Source organism: Rhizopus delemar, genomic scaffold (assembly GCF_000149305.1).
Source record: "Rhizopus delemar RA 99-880 supercont3.10 genomic scaffold, whole genome shotgun sequence".
NCBI classification, from domain to species: Eukaryota; Fungi; Mucoromycota; class Mucoromycetes; order Mucorales; family Rhizopodaceae; genus Rhizopus; species Rhizopus delemar.
Genome location: NW_027137836.1, coordinates 987,652 through 1,008,977, shown reverse-complemented (window position 1 = coordinate 1,008,977; position 21,326 = coordinate 987,652). Strand labels below are relative to the sequence as shown.

At 36.7% G+C, this 21,326-nt stretch overlaps 7 protein-coding genes across 7 annotated transcripts; 6 read left to right on the top strand and 1 right to left on the bottom strand.

Moving 5' to 3' along the window:
• Positions 1–330: 330 nt before the first annotated feature.
• On the top strand, positions 331–5,384 carry RO3G_12345 (uncharacterized protein; the record flags this gene model as incomplete). Its single annotated transcript, XM_067666929.1, has 6 exons — positions 331–3,495; positions 3,693–3,814; positions 4,010–4,233; positions 4,307–4,619; positions 4,676–4,782; positions 4,849–5,384. The coding sequence occupies 6 exons, from the start codon at positions 331–333 to the stop codon at positions 5,382–5,384; spliced, it is 4,467 nt and encodes a 1,488-aa protein (XP_067523030.1).
• A 502-nt stretch (positions 5,385–5,886) lies between these two features.
• On the top strand, positions 5,887–10,093 carry RO3G_12344 (uncharacterized protein; the record flags this gene model as incomplete). Its single annotated transcript, XM_067666928.1, has 12 exons — positions 5,887–6,734; positions 6,787–6,854; positions 6,991–7,181; positions 7,246–8,017; positions 8,083–8,219; positions 8,282–8,412; positions 8,475–8,584; positions 8,668–8,859; positions 8,933–9,009; positions 9,071–9,559; positions 9,625–9,709; positions 9,768–10,093. The coding sequence occupies 12 exons, from the start codon at positions 5,887–5,889 to the stop codon at positions 10,091–10,093; spliced, it is 3,426 nt and encodes a 1,141-aa protein (XP_067523029.1).
• A 474-nt stretch (positions 10,094–10,567) lies between these two features.
• RO3G_12343 (uncharacterized protein) lies at positions 10,568–11,432 on the top strand (the record flags this gene model as incomplete). The annotated part of the gene is made up of 6 exons (XM_067666927.1): positions 10,568–10,574; positions 10,704–10,734; positions 10,788–10,933; positions 10,990–11,083; positions 11,150–11,348; positions 11,409–11,432. 6 exons carry the CDS (start codon positions 10,568–10,570, stop codon positions 11,430–11,432), a joined length of 501 nt encoding a protein of 166 aa, XP_067523028.1.
• Positions 11,433–12,435: 1,003 nt separating this feature from the next.
• RO3G_12342 (uncharacterized protein) lies at positions 12,436–13,591 on the top strand (the record flags this gene model as incomplete). Its single annotated transcript, XM_067666926.1, has 4 exons — positions 12,436–12,551; positions 12,616–12,770; positions 12,819–13,170; positions 13,255–13,591. The coding sequence occupies 4 exons, from the start codon at positions 12,436–12,438 to the stop codon at positions 13,589–13,591; spliced, it is 960 nt and encodes a 319-aa protein (XP_067523027.1).
• Positions 13,592–13,748: 157 nt separating this feature from the next.
• RO3G_12341 (type 1 protein phosphtase-I) lies at positions 13,749–15,156 on the top strand (the record flags this gene model as incomplete). Its single annotated transcript, XM_067666925.1, has 5 exons — positions 13,749–14,203; positions 14,252–14,275; positions 14,323–14,498; positions 14,541–14,902; positions 14,950–15,156. The coding sequence occupies 5 exons, from the start codon at positions 13,749–13,751 to the stop codon at positions 15,154–15,156; spliced, it is 1,224 nt and encodes a 407-aa protein (XP_067523026.1).
• Positions 15,157–16,937: 1,781 nt separating this feature from the next.
• Positions 16,938–17,247, bottom strand: RO3G_12340 (uncharacterized protein; the record flags this gene model as incomplete). The annotated part of the gene is made up of 2 exons (XM_067666924.1): positions 16,938–16,976; positions 17,077–17,247. The coding sequence occupies 2 exons, from the start codon at positions 17,245–17,247 to the stop codon at positions 16,938–16,940; spliced, it is 210 nt and encodes a 69-aa protein (XP_067523025.1).
• An 817-nt stretch (positions 17,248–18,064) lies between these two features.
• On the top strand, positions 18,065–20,470 carry RO3G_12339 (NADH dehydrogenase (quinone), G subunit; the record flags this gene model as incomplete). Its single annotated transcript, XM_067666923.1, has 4 exons — positions 18,065–18,128; positions 18,182–18,303; positions 18,377–18,398; positions 18,486–20,470. 4 exons carry the CDS (start codon positions 18,065–18,067, stop codon positions 20,468–20,470), a joined length of 2,193 nt encoding a protein of 730 aa, XP_067523024.1.
• Positions 20,471–21,326: the final 856 nt, after the last annotated feature.

Genomic DNA, 21,326 nt, shown 5'->3' with positions numbered 1-21,326 from the left:
GGGAAACTGAAAGAGCACTGGGTAACTGTGATTTTTATTCGTATTCTTTTTTTTGTTATGTCACGATGCTTGTATAATTTTAATATCTAGCTTTTACTAAAAAAAAAGTTACATGATTTAAACAAGTTATGCTATTGAACTCTCAATCGTAAAGATTCAGATGTAACAAGTAATATATATAGTTTCTTATGGATTGAATTTTAAGAAATCCCCTTTTCTCAACGTTTCAATGACTTTGGACCACTAAATAAGGAAGTTTAATGAAATTTTGCATAACTTTTTTTTTCTCCCAAAAAATAAACTCCCGCCTTCTCTTTTCTAAGCACCAACATGGACTCGACACAACCCACCCACCTGAGCTTAACTGTGATATATCACTCTTTAAAAGACCCCAACTCCCCCAATGCTAGTCAATGTCGAGTCAATCTTGCTTCAGCCTCTGTAAAAGTAATGGATCATACGCTACGCAAATGGCATCACTATGCCGAAGGCGATCATAAAAAATGGTCAATCACAAGACTTATTCGTTGCTTAGATTACATGCTTACCAATGGCATTAAGCCTTCTCAACATCGCGAAGCGATCTTAACATTAGACTCATTTCAGTCATGTCTTAAATGGATCCTGCATCGACTACCAGAACAAGATAAGGATCCAGTACAACTTCACAGTCAAGTCAAATTTCTTTCAAATTTATTGGAAGCGACAGATAGAGAGCCTGTTGTCAAACTTTTCCGAGATTTTGAGGGTATTGAGCATTTGCTTTCACTTGCTTGCTCAGATAACTCGACCTCCGCCATCCGATTTTATTGTATTCGTGGACTGACGGCAATACAACAATTTACAGAAACTCTACTGGCACTGCATGCGCCTGAACGACTGACATCTCTACTGAACAGGCTAATATCTTCAGAAGAGACTGAACAGGCTGTCATGATTTCTCGATTACTTGACCAGATCACTATACCCAAAAATAACGACTACTATTACGCAGATAAAGATGACTCGTGGCGTGAGCTTGTCTATCTTTGGATCACGCTCGGAGACCGCTATCGAGATTGTGTCGTACATAAACGAGATGCCCTATTCAAAAGCCAAGCATCGCTTGTCTACAGCTTGACAAACATCATTTACAAATCTGCCTCTGCGTCATCCCAGGCTCGTATGGAGCTCACTGAACCATCGATCCAACACAAGTGGTTTAACTTACTCGTCTTTTTGTCTCAGCGATGGTGTCATCAACGCATTTTTATTGAGCCTGATTCATCTACGATGCTTCCCCAAGAGGAACGAACGATGCTGAAGCTTCTCAATATCACCCTGATTGTTGTGAATGTTCTGCCTCAACGACAGTGGTACACTATCATTGTCAAAAACACTGTTAATCTCTTGACATGCTTCTTTATGGCCTTCCTTTGTCAAGGCGTGCTGGCTGAACGAGATGTTTTCTTGCAGTGGTTAGATTATCAACTCTGTATCGAGGTTGATGAGCGTGGATCAGCAGTTGATTTAGAAACACTCGATAAGCATCAACGATTACTTGTATTTTTACTAGACATTTATATACAATATATCCAATTATTCCCTAACGAAGGACGAAGAAATCTGGCGCCATCACTGTCTGGTATCATCACTTGGTGTCTCAAATCCTTCTTGCTTTTGCTGCAGAGTCATGGCCGACTGGAGGAATCCCCACTGCTGCCGCGACTGAAGAAACTTGTGATTTTTTATCTTCACAATGACAAAGCAATCGAGGTTTTGGCCAGCTCACCCAAGACCATCTCTCAGTATATCTGGTTGCCTACGATTGATTTGGCTCGAGAAGGGTTGGTGATGATTGCGGGTTTGACAGAAGAGGAATTGAGTGAGATCAACGTCAAGGAATCAACAACGCTCTACAAAGCCGATCGAGCCTTTGTCTCTCTGGAATTGGTTGCCAAGGTCAATGCGCGTGCTTGCGAGAGGCTGGTTGAATGCAACGTGTTGGATTTGATCACTTTTATCACAGCCGGACTACAGTGGGCTCCGTCTCTCCTGACGCTTTATGCACGCTTCGTACGCTTGATGGCCACCCTCGCTGGCCGATCGGCTTTTATCCGGGTTCGTCTGCGTGATGAATCTGCATTGTTCTCAAAGATCAAGGGACTTTTGAACACTGCAGTTTTGTACAGACAGCAAGAGCGAGATACTGCAGGGCCCTACAGTAATATGGAAGGATGTTACAAATTGATCAAAGGGTGTCTTTTAGTCATCACATCTTTTCAATATGATGAACCTTCAATGAGACAATGGCTTTCCAGCAATGATGGCGAAGTATCTGCTGTATCTCTCATCTTACCCATCGTCTTTCCCTGGATGGAGCGTCCGCATATTCGGATAGCGGATATGCAAGCTATTTACAGCTATCTTCGAACGGATGAAGATCTCATGGCCCTTGCTTCTTATTTATTAGAACATGCCTCAAGCCATCCACTGTGTGTCCGACAGGTGATTGAACATGAGCTAGCCTTGCCCAATCTGTGCAAGGTTACCATTGATCTTCTGCCTCGCTGCTCTGAAAGCCAATGCATACAGGATGAAAAACCAGATATTCTGATGGACATGAATGACGACAATGATGATCTAAAGGAGTCTGAAGAAGCCAAATCTGTCCCTGGCGAACCGAGTTCTTCAGAGAAACCTTTGTTGATGAGCCATTACGCTCTATCTATCCAAGGTACCTCCTTGCGTATACTCGAACCTCGAAACAATATCCGAGTACCTATCTTAAGTAATGCTTATACCTTGTACTTTCAAGCCGTTATTCAGCGTCCTAGGCTACGAGGGGATCACCACAAATCGATCTGCATTCACTTGTATAAGCACCGGATGGAAGACTTTCAAAAGCTATATCGCTTTGCACAAACAGAGGATGATAGTGCACTGAAACTTCACGAAATGACAGCAGTTGCGATTGGTTACGCAGCCATCGGCGCCTCATCCGCCGCAGAATGGAACGCCTCCTTAGGCCTAACAGGTGATGATGATAATACCAATGATGAGCTGTCACGGCATGCGTTTGGCGCGCTCTGTCAGATGCTAGTGTATAATTTGGAATATGAACATGATCAAGAGAATACAAACCGACTAGATACAGTGATTACGCCCTTGCGTCGGAATGCTGCTGCGCAAGTTTTGGAAATCTTGGCACTGGAGTTTGCTTCGTTGTGGTCTGCGCAAACGGTGATGGCAAAGGATCAAGGCAGCTTTGTATTCCAGCCTATGAACTGTATAGAAGAAGACATGGTTATGTTTGTGACAGATGATGGTCAAAAAGTGATTGGTAATCGTGCTTTGCTAAGGAGTGTATCTCCTATATTTAGCGCGCTACTAAGCAAAGATTATGTGGAGTCAGAAATGAGTTTGATTCCTTTACACGATGTAACGTTCCACAGTCTACAGGGATTGATTGAAATCATTCACCGAATGAATGCAGGAGAAGTTGATATATTGGATGTAAACTATCCATGGGCAAATGTGGTAGCAATGCTCAAGATCTCGGATCGGTTTGGATGCATGGTTGTGAAAGGCATTTGCGAGAACTGGGTGGCGACCAAGGTGAAAGAGATGGAATTAAAGGTTGAAGAAGAAAGAAAGCAATGTTTGGAGGGTTTACTTGGATTGTACCGAGAATGTCGTGATCCTATTGAAAGAGATGGGGGTATCACTTCAAATACCTGGCCATTTTCAACTGTATTGAAAGAAAGTCTCAAGACGGTAACACAATATCTTACAGAGACATGTCAAACAAAAGAGTTTATAGAAATGGTGCAAGGTAAAAATATGGATGAACTAGAGTCATTTTGTAACGGAATTGCTATTCTTTTAAGAAAAGCGGAATAAACTATTTACTCCTAAGGTTATTTTTTTGCAGGAACTTGTCATTTTATTTTACTAAATTGGGAAAAAAAAATTGCTTTAAGCCTTTTCAATTTTTTTTTTTTTCTGTCTTTCTTTTTTTCTTTCATAGAAAATTTTTTATGCTTATTAAACAACAACATATTGGTTCTATACGAACCATAATGTTAACAAGTATATCACTGATATCAAGTGTTTATGGTCATCCATTATCTTCCTATACCAACACACCTGAAGCCAATACAGAGGAACCAGAGATTGATTATGGCTCTCCTGAATTCTATGAAAAGTTAGTTTTGATTATGGGTCTTGTCCTTTTGGGTGGTGTCTTTGCAGGTAAAAAAGAAAAAGAAAAAAAGCATGTAGTTATTACTATAAAATAAAAAAGACTAAATAATTAAAAAAAAAGGTCTCACCATTGGTTTAATGGGAATGGATGAAACTAACCTTCAAGTACTTATTCAAACTGGTTCACCAAACGAAAGAAAAAATGCCAAAAAAGTGCTTCAATTACTTGAAAGAGGTAAACACTGGGTATTGGTCACTCTACTGTTATCCAACGTCATTGTCAATGAAACTTTACCGATTATTTTGGATGGTGTTCTTGGTGGTGGTTGGAAAGCTGTTGTTATTTCAACAGCTTTGATTGTTATTTTTGGTGAAGTCATTCCTCAATCTATTTGTGTCCGTTATGGTTTAGCTATTGGAGCTAAAACTTCTGGGTAAACATTACGTCTGTTTTATTTAAATTTTAAAATGATAGCTAATATTTAAATAGAATGGTTCTTTGTTTAATGTATGTCATGTATCCCATTGCTTATCCAACAGCTCTTCTTTTGGATTACTTTTTGGGCGAATCTCATGGAACAATATATAAAAAAGCAGGTAAAACGGAAAAAAAAGAAAAAGAAAAAGCGTAAATTGAAATTTTTGTGCGTGTCATGACATCAGGTTTGAAAACACTCGTTTCACTTCACCAATCTGTCAACCCTTCAGATGTGGATGCTCTTACAGAAGATGAAGTCACCATCATTGGAGCCGTATTGGACTTGAGATCTAAACCTGTGTCACAGATTATGACACCTATTGCTGATGTCTTTACGCTTTCAACGGATGACATTCTAGATGAAACTCTTATCAACAAGATCCTTACTGCTGGTTATTCTCGTATCCCTGTTCATACACCTGGAGACCGTGTTAACTTTGTAGGCATGCTCTTGACAAAGAAATTGATCACTTATGACCCAGAGGATGCTCATCCAGTAAAAAACTTTCAAATCAGCACTTTACCTGAGACAGGTCCTGATACCAGCTGCCTTGACATTTTGAACTTTTTCCAAGAAGGCAAAAGTCATATGGCTTTGATTACAAGTGACCCTGGGGGACAAAGTGGAGCTTTAGGCGTGATTACATTAGAGGATGTTATTGAGGAATTAATTGGTGAAGAAATTATCGACGAAACAGATGTTTATGTAGATGGTAAATAATCACTGTTACATACCAAGCATCCGGAAAGCTAACACCTTTTTTTAGTTCATAACAAAGTTCGAGTTGTTCGTAGACAAGTGACAAACCATAGAAAGAATAGTCGCTTGACCCGCTTATTGACTAACCAAAAACAAAAGCCTGTCAGAGAAAATTCTGTTGGCTCTGTTAAGCGTGAAGGAACACATCATAAGAAGGTTGTAGAACCTTATTTAAAACCTGTTTATGGCACGATTGAAGAAGCCAATGCAATGTCTGTCTCACCTGAGCCTCATACTGATGCTCCTATCAAAAAGAAGCTTAATGAAGAAGCTGAACCTCTCTTAAAGAAAAACTAATAAAACAGTACCTTGAGTTTAATTTATTACATCTAAAGGGCAAAGATGCTGTCCATCATTGTCCTCTTCCCCCTTCTTTTTGTAAAGTCCGCTCACCGTCCAAATTTGAAGATTTTAACAACAAAAAATATTTTCTATTCTTTTTATTTATACATGGCATACAACCATGGCTGATGACAATACACAACAACCAGTGTCTGGCTCTTCTCATATATCCAACACATCCAACAATTCAGAAGTCCCTTTAAATACACAGCCTGAACCAGTCACTGATCCACAGGGAACAACATATTTTCTACTAGATGTTGCCGATAATGAAGAAGACGATGCAAAAAGTGTTGCAAGCAGTAGCAGCAGTAGTAGCAGTAGCAGTTCAAGCTCCAGCGTATCAGCCCAAGTTGTTATTGATCACGGCAGTACACTTCCACGTCGCCTAGCAAAGAACGGTGCTACTCACCTGCTACGTTCCGCTGATGAAGAATCAGAAAGTGATTATGCATTTTGCTATTCCCCTGCAAGACATGATTCAGACGCAGACTCAGCCTCTGCAAGCCAAGCAAAGATCAGTCGACAAAACACACGAGGTGCTTCGAATCTTTTCAAGGTTGAAGCAGCATCTGTAAATAACGATCGAGGTGAAGATGAAGAGGAGGACGATGCAGACGACGAAGCTGCGGCGGATCCTAATCATACACAAAAGCACCGCCAAAGACATCCTAAGCATCGTAAAGAAGATGATTATAAAAAGGGACATGTGACAAACGATAAAGCTATTGTTACAGTATATACAGAAGAGGATGAGGACTTGGTAGACGAGATGCCTAGAGGAGATCATGAACGCATGATGAGACACAATAGAAGACATCGTTACAGAAAGAGATCAATGTCTCGTAAACGGATGCATAAACGAACCCAAAGAGTATTAAAAACAAATTTACAGTCTCAGACATGGAGTAGAAGAGAAAGCTTGCAGTCTAATAGGCACCCAGGTTTATCAAGTGAAGACGCCCTGAGGTGAATTGGGTTGTTTTTAAAAAATATAAGATAAATAACATACAATATATAGTAAATTATTGTACTTGGCTCGACAAATACTAAAAGAAGAGAGAGCACGTATTGATAAAACAGTAGAGGGTAAAGGCATAAATATCATGAAGCTATTGTTTGTCTGATCACCGTTTATTAAAAGATGCCAGATTTATATTGAGTCGACCAGAGATATTCATGTGCTTTGTTACTGGAATCAGTCTATTAGCATTTTACATTGCAGGTTATTTCAAAAGCGAGCCTTATCAATTCAGAATTACTGGTCTTTTAGTGGAAGCACTGCTTCTTATTGCCATGGGCTTATGGAATGTTTATTTGTATTGTAGAGAAAGAGCATTGACAGATAGAGAAATGACAGATCGTGCAGCAACAATTATAAATGCACTTGAAAGAAATGGAATGAACATGGTTCAGGTAATAAAGTAGGAGGGGATCCGATGTCAAAAAAAAGTATTTGTAATTAAACTGCCAAATATAGGATACAAAAATACCTTTTATCCCTTCCATGTCTGTTGCTAAAGTCGTTCGAGATGGTGTTGTTCGTATCTTTCCAGTTAATTTACTAGTGGAAGGGGACATTGTAGAAATGCTTTACGGCGATGTGGCGCCTGGACGTATGAAGTATATTCACAAATCAAATTTAAACAACCCACAAGAGGAGGATAGTAGTAGTGAGACTAAAAGCGATAGTAACATTGCATTAGATGACAAGGAATATTACCTTGCTAAGGATCAAACTTTAAAACCTTCATTTTTTGGTATTCCACCTCCGTCTGGTCTAATGGAAGAGTACATGCGTTCAAGAGGACGACATCAGTTTGTTTTGTTAGAGACACCAATTGAAAAGAACATGCGAAATGCGCTACATCAAAAGAGACCGCCGACTGTCATTTATCAAGAAGCCTGTTATATCATGCGCATCTTCTACCGGTACATTCTCTGGATTGTTTTTGGTGTTGCGCTACTTGTGAATTTTTTAAGATTTGGATTTCGAAGCATTCTAGTCAACAATTACTCCACAGACCAAGTGATTGAAGAGGCCTTTGTCATGTCATTTTACGCTGTTATTCCTCTTTTGCCCCTTTGCTTCCCTAGCATGTGGGTTATTGCTAGAAGCTTTGGTAATGCACAACTGTTAATCTTGTTTGAAGCGCTTCAAATATCCAAAACAGAGTATGAAGACAATGATGAGGTGGATGAATTTGATGCTGAAGCGCCACCACCTACAAAAGATTTAGAGCTAAGTCCCAGTAAATGTGTTTTACGAAACAGACATTGCAAGTAATATTAAGCTATTTCTTTTATTTTATGTTAGATGCTGTTTGGGATCGATTTTTATCTTTATTAACAAAGTGGGATCGATTATCCTTAACAAGGTCAACCAATCTATTGGAATCATTAGGAAACACAACTGTTATTTGCTGTTTGGATAGAGAAGGAACAATTGCAAATGTAAGCTCGAAAAACTAATGGAAAAAAGGCCTTTATTTGATATTAATTTTTTTAAAAAAAAGCCTTTCCCTACAGTTGAACAACTCATGTTCCCTAATAATCAAGAGGACATAGTTTATTTAGACGTTGAAGAAAACTCGGATGAGCCAACAGGACTGAAATTTGAAGATCAAGATTGGGACCAATATTTACCGTAAGTAGTGAGAAAAAAAATATATATAACCACTTTGCTTACTTTTTGATTTTATTTATTAGTTGCTTGAAGCCCCTTGGATTAAACTTTATGTTAAATACAAACTGCGGTGTTATCCAAAGTCGTAAAAGATCTGAATATCATCGTAGGCGTTCAAAGCTTCATGTCTATGGTAAAACATGTCCTGCTAGACAATGTGAGTTTTATAATGACTAAAAAAATACACGCGTGTTAACTTTTTCTCTGTTTTTTTAGCATGCTTGTGCCGTTTAGGTAAATGCATTGGTTTCAGAGAAGAAGCTCTTCAGTCATTTGCTTTAAGATCAGAAATATATACATTTGCTCCTTACCATGAACTTTTAAATACAGCAAGATATAAATACAGCAAATATTATCAATTTGAAGTACCTAATGCATTATCAACTGTGTTTGAAGAAAGAACTTCGGGTAAATGAGGGGATATGAAATGGAAAAAGAATGACGACTAATCCTCCTTTAGGAAGCTATCAATTGCTTACAGATGGTCACCCCTCACTTGTTATGGATAAATGCTCAGATTATTGGGATGGTACTTCTTTACAAACTATGAGTGAAACGGTAGATATATTGAATCAAATCTGATTATAAGATTCTCTGTATGTTAACTTTTAAATAATAGATGGAAAAAAAGATTAACGACTTTTTTCAAAATGCACTCGTTCATGACATGCAATGTATTGCCTATGCTTATCGACCCATTAATACAGTAAATGATGATAAAATTCCGTTCTTGAACCCTACGTATGATAAAGATGAAGATCCTGGTTGCGCATTTGTTGTATTGCCTTATAAGCCTCCAAGTTCCGACAGCTCAGACAGTAGCGATGATAGCAGCGGTAGTAATAGCGATAGCAGTAGAAGTACCCGCTCATCGAGGAAGAGGGCCAAAAAGAACTTGTCAAGAACAAAATCCTCAAACACACAAGGAGCTGAAAGTGATAAAAAAGATTCGGCTACTTTAACAAGTAGTTCTGAAAGCGATTCAAGTGATTATTCGTTTGAAGAAGATGAGCCGGTGGATGAACAAGAAGAAGCTGCATTTTATAAAGAAGCTGTCAAAGGACAAATTTTTTTGGGAATGGCAGCCATGTGCCACCAACCTAAACAGGTAAGGACATAGTAAAAAGAGAATATTTAAATGAGTAAGGTCCTTACAAAGAGTCTTGATTATAGAATGTAGTTGATTTTATTGAAGATCTTGGTCTTGCAGGTATTCGGTTTGTCTATTTTTCTCCAACGGCAGAACGAGAATCCAAAGGTAAAAGAAAATGAAATTTTTAATGTGAACAACAACTGATATATGCTCCTACAATTAGCTTTCGCTGAAAGACTAGGACTTGAAACCGATTGGAATAGTTGCATTTTGCTATCCAATCCAGACGATGAAGAAAATTGTGGCAATGGTTATCTTCAGACGCACGATATCAAGGCTCAACTTCCACGTGGTATAGATGAAATAAGACCCCACTTGGAAGCAGTAGATGATATTCCTTTACATGTTTCATTATTTGCAGAATGTACGCCACTTGCCATGAAAGAAATGATTAGAATCTTTCAAGAGAACGGAGAAGTTGTATGTTCAATTGGCAACGCTCTCAATACTAAAAATACAGAAGCATTTGCCTTGGTAAAGGGTTACTGAAAGAAAGTCTTTGCATAAACTCACAGCGTCTTTTCTCATAGTCTGATGTTAGTGTCGGAATGGAACCTATGCATACACATGCTCAAAGTAAAGGTCGATTGACTACTAATGACCGTCAGCCACCACTTGCAGTAGGAGCATCTCTTTGTAGTTTACCTTGTGGATTATTTATGCAGTACGAAACAAGTTTATATGCAGTAACTCAGTTGATCCGTGATGCTCGAAGATTACTTAGCTGTGTGCGAATGGTAAAAAAAAAGTACTTTGAATTATATTCGACTAAGCTTTACAAAGGGATTTGCTTTTTATGCTGCTGGATGTATGTCTATCTGCTTAATGTTATTATTAAGTTTTTGTTTATTATTACCTCCCATCCTAACAGGATATCAAATCATATGGATTATGTGGGTTGTTTTGCCTATTTTATCCATTTCTATGCTCTTCACTCCTCATGATGATGGAATCATGCTTTTAATGCCTGGTAAATACAAAAATAAAGAAAAATTTATGATAGCTGTGCTAAACAGAATATAATTCTTAGGAAAAAATATTGAGCATCTTCAAGATTTCTGGAGGTTTATGTGTTATTTTATTCTTCGTTTTATACTAGTTATTATCATGTGCATCATCATCTTTTGTTTGTAAGTTTTATTGTTAATGATTGAAAAAAAAAGTTATTAATAGACTTGTATAGAACACTTGTTTATTCTCTTAATATTGGTGCATCCAGTATTTTTGGTAAATTTGGAACAAATGGTTGGTATCATTGGACGTATGAAGAACAATGGGCAATTCTTTATTCCCAAAACTTTTTTTTGCTATCATTTGTTTGGTATTTGGGTAAGAGAAGATGACGAAGATAATGAAACATATTCTGATTATTACTATTTTAATAGCTTTTATATCATTTTCATTTCTTCATCGTACAGCGTCTCTTATTGAGTTTATTCCATTGAGAAACAAGGTTTGGATTGGTGCCTTTTTTATTAGGTAAGAATAAAAACAACAATAAAAAAAACATACACACACACACATTTACTTATTGCATACAATTAGCATTATACTTCAATTTTGTTTCTGTGCTGTCTCACTTGCACATGGACCATTTGAGCTATCAAGATTTCCTTGGTTCATTTACTTTTTAGGCTTTGCTTGGCCAATTGTATTGATACCTGTACAAGAGTTGGTGAAAATGCATGATAATAAGGAATTTACTAGATTTCAAAAACGATCAAAACTTGAATTTAGTACAAAGGTAAAAGGATAATGAACATTTCTTTCTTTCTAGGGAATGTTTAACTAATGAATCTAATAGCTTGGTATGCACTCACCTCTTTAGAAAGGGTTAATACTTTGAATAATAATATTAATAATATCAATTAAAGAAAGTAATACAAACAAAATATCGCGTTTTATTTGTTTTAAAAAGAAATAAAAAAGATTGTATTGATCTACATTACACACAATTGCAGGCTGCAATAGATCTGACTTTATGTATAAACCGTATGATTATCAAAATATGATTAGATCTAGGATTGTGTTTTAGACATTGCAGCCTTTATTTGATATGAGATTAAGCCTCTTTTCTTCCAAATACTTGAATCTCCTTTCTTGAAAGCATGCTCCTGCTTCATTGCCACTGCATTAAATCAAACTCCATTATGACCAACAATGAAGTCTATACTGCAAATCTATAAGACAATTGACTTCATCTCTGCAAGCTGTTTAATAGAAACATGAAACACTTCATATTTTTACAGGTGCTATCTTTATGCATAACGGTAGAACGATTTTTTTGCTAATTTAAAAAGGCTACAAATGGCTTCATAAGTTCCTCTCATTCTTATTTCAACTACAAACATCTCAACTATATTTTGGTCTTCTATTCAATCATGTCAAACAATATATTTGACGAAGCTTAAAGCCAGTTACTTTTATAAAATCAAGAATTGTACTTTGTTATCCAAGTATTGTACATCTTTTGTAAAGTATGATCTAAAGAATCTAATTGCTTATATTTGTATATTACCCCAGCGCTTCAAGCAGTATTTAAATCCATGTCAATTTGTCTTTAATGTCAAATGAGTTAAAAGAGGTTTGTTCACTTCAAACTACTGTTGTAGTTTTATCTCCAAATACTTTTTTTCTGCCTATGGCTTGTTACGTATGTTATCTATTTAGCTTCACCTTCAGCTACTTTTTTGTTTGTATATTTATTTTTACTTTTTTAGTAAACCGTGTAGAATAGTTTCATGTTTTCTGTAACAATCCCCTTTTATGTCATTGGACAGTCATTTACACAACTCTTGGTTTCTTTTTTTCTTTTCTTTTTTTTTTGTTAAATGAATGAATCTATTGAACATGATCTTTATGCTAATGTACTATTGTTGCAATTACTTGAACGTGAAGAAAAGAAAAAAGAAACGAAATGTTTAGAATTAACAAGTGATACTATTTGGTAAATAAATAAACCAAAAAAGGGTGGGAGACTCTTATTATTCTTATCCACATTTACAAAAAAGGGTTCCTGCTGATAAGCATCCACAAATTGCACCAGAAGAGTTTGCAAAATATATTGAAACACAAGGATCCATTGTGCCAACAAAGAGAGCATCAAGCTTACAAAGAAGGCATACACTTTTATCAGAATCTTTCACAACTGACCATGATTGTTCAGGTACAATTTTTATAAAAAAAAATCATAATGATTAAGCTATTATAAAAGATGATGATTCGCTCATTCCCTCACCTACTTCACCATTACTTCGTCGATCTGCATTTTCTGCAAAAAGAAAGAGTAATAATAAAAGAAACCATTACATCACAACACGTCGTTCTGCTTCAGAAAGAAAACCAGATACCGTAGACAACTGGAATAAATTAGAAGGTATCAGTCTTTATGATCAACCGGTGAACATGAGTGAGTGGATTGACTTGGGAAGTGCAAGTCTTGAAGATGACTCTGAACGAGGAATAATTTCCCGGGTACATGATGCTGAATCACAACTGAGGTCACATAAAGAAGCCAAGAAAAGCACAAGTCAACCAATTGTCACTGTGCATAAGAGAACGGCTTGGTACACAAGCTTATTCCAATTAAATTTAAAGAATAGTTTAACAGCACTGCTTACACGCTCATTGAAAAATACAATTAATAATAGCAATCACACTGTAAAAAAGAAAACCAGCAGGCTGGATATACCATCAATCGATTTATTTTATAATAACAATCGATTACCTATTCATGTCGAACGTGCTATTTATCGATTATCACATATGAAACTTACAAGTCTAAAGAGACCTTTATATCAACAAGTGCTTATATCTAACTTAATATTTTGGTATCTTTCTATTCAACATGATACCTTGATTAACAATAATTATCTACCAAATCAACCAGGGAATAGAATGACTCGTATTGTTACTCAGCCTATTGTTGTAAAACAAGAAGAAGAGGATGATTTACCTTTGAGTCATTATATGAAAAGTTTAAATTAAAACCCAGTTATTTAATTTTAAATCTTTTTTTTCTTCTGTTCTTTTCTTTACTCTTTTCTTTTTTATAACTTTCTTTCAGGAGTAAAGCAATAAAATGGGAAATAATGTGTCTACAAAGAACTTGAAAAAAGAAAAAAGGGCAGCAAAGTCTAAAAGCATGCCTTTGCCTCCTCGTATCGAAATTGAAAATGAGCACTCTACTAACACAGCTCACTCTGTCAACTCTATTTTATTGACATCAAATAATTATCAACAACAGCAGCAAGCCAATACTTTAGCCCAACTAAACCCTGAATACCCCAATAAACAAGATTCCTTACATGGAAAAGTAGAGAATCTTCATCAACATAAAGCATTAGAGACTTCTGATTTTTGGCCTCCTGTGCACCAGCAAGATGATATGAATCAGTTAACAGTCGGCTCAATCAATCAACTCACAGTTACCTCAATATCTAGTGAATACTCTTCAACAACTAATATTGATGACTATATCAATCGATTATTAGAGGCTGGTTATTCATCTAAAGTATCCAAACAGTTGTGTTTAAGAAGCTCAGAAGTCACTGCTATTTGTCGAGCTGCTATGGATATCTTTCTTGAACAACCTGTAGAGTAATAATAGCTATTAAATTGTCACAGTAAACTAATATACTATATTAGTCTCTATTGGAACTTTCATCTCCTGTAAAAGTAGTAGGCGATACACATGGCCAATATACAGACTTGATTAGACTATTTGAAATGGGTGGATTCCCTCCTTCTTCCAATTATTTATTCTTGGGGGACTATGTTGATAGAGGAAAACAAAGTTTAGAGACAATTTTATTGTTATTTTGCTACAAGATCAAATATCCTGAAAACTTTTTTTTATTACGTGGAAATCATGAATGTGCCAATGTAACAAGAGGTAAAGTTATAAAACACATCTTTCTTCCGCAATCTAAAAAAGGAAATTACACAGTCTATGGATTCTATGATGAATGCAAACGTCGTCTGAGTGCTAAAATGTGGCGCACATTTGTTGATGTCTTCAATACCCTTCCTATTGCTGCCTTAGTTGCTGGCAAGATATTTTGTGTGCACGGTGGTCTAAGTCCTTCATTACACAGTATGGATGAAATACGTAACATACAAAGACCCACAGATGTACCTGATTATGGTCTATTGAACGATCTACTCTGGTCTGACCCAGCTGATATTGATGGCGATTGGGAAGATAATGAAAGAGGTGTATCTTATGTGTTTGGTAAAAAGGTCATTAATGAGTTCTTATCAAAATTCGATTTGGATCTGGTTTGTCGAGCCCATATGGTAAGGCATAGTACAAAATTGAAAAAAAATCTCATATAAAGTAATAGGTGGTTGAGGATGGATATGAATTCTTTGGAAACAGAACTCTTGTTACTGTCTTCTCAGCTCCAAATTACTGTGGTGAATTTGATAATTTTGGTGCTATTATGAGTGTCAATGAAGAATTATTATGCAGTTTTGAGCTACTTACTCCAGCAGATCATCCGCTAGCCAAAGAAAGGCTTAAGCAAAATAAAATAAATAATAAACGATAGATATACGTCATAAAGCCAAGAAAACTTGCTTTTAACTGAACTGTTGCATAAACTGAATTCTTTTCTACCCCTCATTTTTAAACATCCGACATGATCTCGAGTCGGGGGTTAAAATATTGATTTACTAAAGCAAGGCGTTCTAGACTCAAGGCTCTCTTCATTTTTATTCAGATTGATTCGCTCATCATCTTGTTTACTCTTAATGACATGTAACTCAAATTCTGACCTCTTTTATAATGATTCAAATGAGTTTTAATACTTGTACAAACGATTGATGGATTCTTGGGTTTCCTTTCCTGTCAGGATGATTTATTACTAGCATCATATTCAGAGATATAATCGTACTAATGTATTATAAATAGCACTTGTCTTCCTTGCATATTTAGCCTTTCTTTTTATTAAGAGACTAGCACTATTTTTATAGTCTTTCTCAAGAAAAATGCTAATGACATCAGCACCGATAAATTTGTCCTTTTCTCTTTTACTTTGTATAACAATGATATACCTTTTCTATAAAGTTTTATCAGAGATTAAAACATACATATTGATTTTCAAAGCGAGCTCTGTTGGTTCCAAATACTTTAAGAAAAAGTGGAGAGCATTATAGCTTAAACAAACAATGTTTAAGTTATTTGTCCAGAAGGTCTTATTAATATGAAACCTACAGGAAAGCTAAATTATGGAGGATAATCATATTTTTACATTAGCTTTCTAAATAAACCAAGAAAGACGCATTTAATTTTTATGAGCCATTTTGTCCAATTGTTGCTGAGCTTGGTAATATGGTCAAATATAATAGTTTTTATACACTTTATCCCGTCGTGCTTCATCTTCTTTAGTAATAATTTATAATCTCCTTCAAATCTAACTTGAAATCATTAGCAGTACCATTTTGTCAGCACTCTCTGGTAGCTCCTTACTTATACATAATGAATAGGTTTTCTTAGCCTTCTCTCACAAAAATAATAAAAAAAATTAGAAAAAATAAATGTTTCTTTGTTGACAACTGTTTCCATATTTGAGTAAAATACAATTTTGACCAGACCTAAGTTCTACAAAAGTAGCTTTTGTAATCAAATGATCCAACCTTTGTAAAGACATATTGTAGCGCTAGTAAGCACTAACATTAAAAAAACCCTTTTTAATGACGTGGTGATATCGATCGTTTTCATAATAAATCAGCAAAGAATTGACTGGGCGAATTTGAGAACGATAATTACAATGTTGGTCTTAACAGCTTCAGTTTGATCAATCATTTTTTTTTTTTTTTTTGGATTTACGTCGCCTTAGCAAACGTTTCTCCAGTTCAGCACTGAAAGCATTTTACCTTTATACTATATATAATACCATTAAACATCCTGAAAGACGTATAAGTTGTCCTATTAGGCACTTTTTTAAACAAGGTCACTCAACAAGCCCTCCAAGATACTTGTGTTTTATCACGAGCACCGGCTTCGTCGCATTAATCAAGATAATCATTGTCGTGAGTGCTGTAGAACTTGATGAAATGTCAACTATCTTTCCAGAATCTCAAGCACAATGGTGTTATTTTTATATTTCAAGAGCATAGACGAAAAATATGAAAAAAACTTGTAAAGCTAGGAAGTATATCTGAAAATTCCCGCGCTAATATGTAGATCACTGGACTTGAAGCAACTGATATGAGGAGCAAAAAGGGAGGAGTTCATAAGAAAACTGAATTTCATCATTAGTGATAGAATGCACTAGCTTTCCAGGATTTTTTAGTTATCTTCGGCAGCACTACTTTGCTGATGATGAGTTTATGTATTGATTTGCTGCGTATTAGCCTCGCATATACACTACATGGAAACGAATAATTATATCGAAAGTTAGCACAATCAACTCAAGACGATCTATATGAAGAGAAAGAGAAATAAAAGGGTTGATAGGCTGGTTTACATCTTTGCGAAGGTCGCTGAAGAAGGTTATAGTCAAAACGTTATGAGGATGGCCGTCAATATAGATTAAACGAGTCAAGAATAAAGAAGAGAAACCGATGCTTACGACATCACCGAGCCTTTCATGAGCGATATGATCGAAGAATAAACAAAGGCAATGAGGAAGTGTCATTTTCTATAGCTCCTTCACTTCGTCTGAGATCCGAAACAGTATGAAGTGGTAGACACATGTTGACAACCTGTTCGTGCCATAACTTCTACATTAATTGTATCGCGTGCAAGCACATTTATTTTTTGCATCGTGCCAATAAAATTTTGAATATCTATCAAGGTAAATAGTGGTAAACTTTGTAAAGGTGCTAGATTTAAATCCCTCGAGCCTTTATTCCAAATATAATAAAGTCATGTCTCAACAGAATATTGGTGAAAGCTCGATAACTCAGCAAGCCAGTCAAGTAAATAGCAGCAGCGAGCTCAGTAATGAAGTAAACAAGCTTGTTGATAGAATAGATAGAATCAGCGCTGGATCAAGTGCTTTTAAAGAGCAAGTGCCTCACGTTGTTTCCATAAATGCACGTAATTGGAATTCGAATTTGATTGTTTGCAAGACTTCATGCCTTCAGAAACCTATGAGACACTTCCTCCCAGCCTGTTTTTAAAAAGATAACGATGTTATTTTTTTTTAACTTTTTTACAAATAAATCACTAATGAATATGTCCTTTAAATGTTTTAAATTCTGTGGAGGTCAAATAAATAAATAGATTGATCTGCTTGCGTCACAAATGAGCTTTAATTGACCGAAACCCACCCTTGCTTCTTTTTTCCCCGCCAATGTAAAAAGGTTTTTGTACCTGCTGAATTAAAAATGTTTTGAGCTGTATTATCTTATGAGCAGGCGGTTCGATTTTCTTTTTTTTTTTTTTGGACCTTCACTTATTTATAAACTTCAACCCCCCACTCCCAAATTTATAAATTATAGAATATAAAAATGTTGCGCGCCATCAACAAAACAAGCGTAGCACGTAGAGCACCTAGCCTTTTAAAAACTGGAGGTAGATTACATTTCAAGCACCATTTTTTCATTTATTTAAGCCTTTTTTTTTAGTTCGTGCATTTACTGCTTCAACACATGTCAAAGAAGAAGTCGAAGTTTTTATTGATGGAAAATCTGTCATGATTGAAAAAGGAGCTGCATTGATTCAAGCTTGTGAAAAAGCTGGTGCTGATGTAAGGCCTCAATTGTCGAATTTAAAATTTACAACAAAAAATGACTAATTATTATTTAAAAATCAATAAACAGATTCCTCGCTTCTGTTATCATGGTACGAATTTATGCAGCAGAGAAAGAGAGAGATGACAATACAAATAATTTTGTAGACAGTTGAACTTACCATTCTTTTTTATGATAGAACGTCTTTCAGTTGCAGGTAACTGTCGTATGTGTCTTGTCGAAGTCGAACGTGCACCTAAGCCAGTTGCTTCTTGTGCTTATCCTGTTATGCCCGGTATGAAGGTCAAGACAAACAGCCCCTTAGTTCACAAGGCCCGTGAAGGTGTGATGGAATTTTTGTTATACAACCACCCCTTGGATTGTCCCATTTGTGATCAAGGTGGTGAATGTGACCTTCAGGATCAGAGCATGCGTTACGGTACTGATCGTGGTCGTTTCCATGAGCCTGTAGGCAAACGTGCTGTTGAAGACAAAGATTTTGGACCTCTTATCAACACCGAGATGACACGTTGTATTCAGTGTACTCGTTGTGTCCGTTTTGCCAACGAAGTTGCTGGTGCCACTGAACTTGGTACCAGTGGTAGAGGCAATGATATGCAAATTAGCACATATATCGAAAAGACTATTGACTCAGAAATGTCTGGTAACGTGATTGACCTTTGTCCTGTCGGTGCCTTGACTTCCAAACCTTACAACATGAGAGCAAGACCTTGGGAATTGAAGAAATACGAAACAATTGATGTTTCAGATGCCATCGGTTCCAACATTCGTCTTGACACCCGTGGTGTTGAAGTCATGCGTATCTTGCCTAGAATGAATGATGAAATTAACGAAGAATGGATTTCAGATAAGACCCGTTTCTTTTATGATGGTTTGAAGGTTCAACGTTTGACAACCCCCTTAGTCCGTGAGGGTAACCGCTTTGTACCTGCCTCTTGGGAAAAGGCATTGAAGCGTGTGAGTGATGAACTTACAAAGGTAAAGGGTAACTCTGCCAAAGCTGTTGCTGGCCACCTTGCCGATGCTGAATCTATGGTCGCCCTCAAGGATCTCTTCAACCGCATTGGTTCTGAAAACCTAACTATCGATGCTCCCAACGGTTCCAAGCCTTTAGCCATTAATGCTGATTTCCGCTCCAACTACACCTTGAATTCCACCATTGCTGGTGCCGAAGAGGCCGATGTTGTTCTCTTGATCGGCACCAATCCTCGTCACGAAGCTCCCATCTTGAACACACGTTTCCGTAAGGCTTTCCTTCATAATGGTCAAGACCTCGGTTTGATTGGTCAAGCTGATGACTTGAACTATGAGTATGCTCACATTGGTGATAACACAAATGATATCGAAAAGATCTTGAACGGTTCTCATCCCTTCGCCAAGCGTCTTGCTGAAGCCAAGAAGCCCATGATTGTCGTTGGATCTGCTGTTGTAGAAAATGCAAAGGACAGTGAATACATCTTATCCAAGGTCTCTGAACTCTCTGACAAATTCAAGAGCACCTTGTTTCAAGATGGATGGAACGGTGTAAATGTCTTGCAACGTGCTGCCAGTAGAACCGCTGCTTACGAAGTTGGTTTTGTTCCCAGCTCCTCTGAAGTCGCCTCTTCTCCTGTCGATTTCCTCTATCTCTTGAATGCTGATGAAGTCAGTGCTTCTGATATTCCCAAGGATGCTTTTGTTGTCTATCAAGGTCACCATGGTGACATTGGTGCTCAATATGCTGATGTCATTCTTCCTGGTTCTGCCTTCACTGAGAAGAATGCTACCTATGTCAACACTGAAGGCCGTACACAAATCACACGCGCAGGCGTAAATCCCCCTGCTGCTGCTCGTGAAGATTGGAAGATTATTCGTGCCTTATCAGAAGTTGCTGGTCACACACTTCCTTACGATGATCTCCCATCCGTTCGTTCTCGTTTATCCGAGATCAGTCCTGCCTTGACTCGCTACGATGTGATTGAAACTCCATCTATCAGTCAAATTGGTTTAGCTGTCCAACGTAAACCCAACGCACAAAGCACAGGCGAAGTCTTGACTTCAGTCATCAAGAACTTTTACCGTACAGATCCTATCTCTCGTGCTTCTAGTACAATGGCTAAATGTACCAAGACTTGGGTTCAAAACAACGAGTTTGAGCCTGAAGCACAAGCTGCTACTGCTTAGAAGACTTTTTGTGTAATAAAACATGTAAAAGAAAAAGAAAGAAAATTCTTTTATTTAAAGAGATTTGTTGAATAATATTTAAAAAAAAAGAGAAATAAAAATAATAAATTTACATTCATGAATCATTGTAACAAACTGCTTCTTTTTTGCATAATTTTATCTTAAGCATCCTGAAGGCAGTAAGCGATCATAGATGGATACACCCCCTGCTTTATAAGTAGAAAATGCAGTAAAGCGAGTCTTCCTCTTTTAGATTGGCTGAAATACTAAATCGTATATAATTTACATCATTGTCTCTTTCGATTCATCGAACAAAAGAGAAACATAAAAATAGGAGAAAGAGGAAAGCATATGAAAAAGGGGATTGAGGGGAAAGGGAAAGGAGTAAGTGACATATGTTCATTTTGTAATGGCGGGTTATTTTGTTGCCATAACGCACAAAAAAAAGCTTACCCTTTTTTTATATTGCATTAGTCCTTTTGTACGTTATTCGATTTTTTATGAGTCAGATTTATTATTTTTTCGAGGGAAAAAAAAATGAATAGAATTACAGTCTAATAGCTAAACTTGGCTATAGAATAAATTATTCTGAGAGTAGAATTATGGCTTTGGTGCATTGGAATGAATCGATGCTTCTGTAATCAAACATCTTTGTCCAAAACGCCCTCGCGTTATCCCTAAGATTACAAGAAAGAGAATTAGAAGCCAAAGCAGAAATTTCTAAGGAGGTTGTAAAAGGTGAGAAGGTGAGATGTTGGTGAAATAAATGGAAAAGCGAGTAATCAAAATATGAAAAAAAAAAAAAAAAAAAAAGAACACGATTGAATTAGCTTTTATTTATTTCAACATGAAGAAA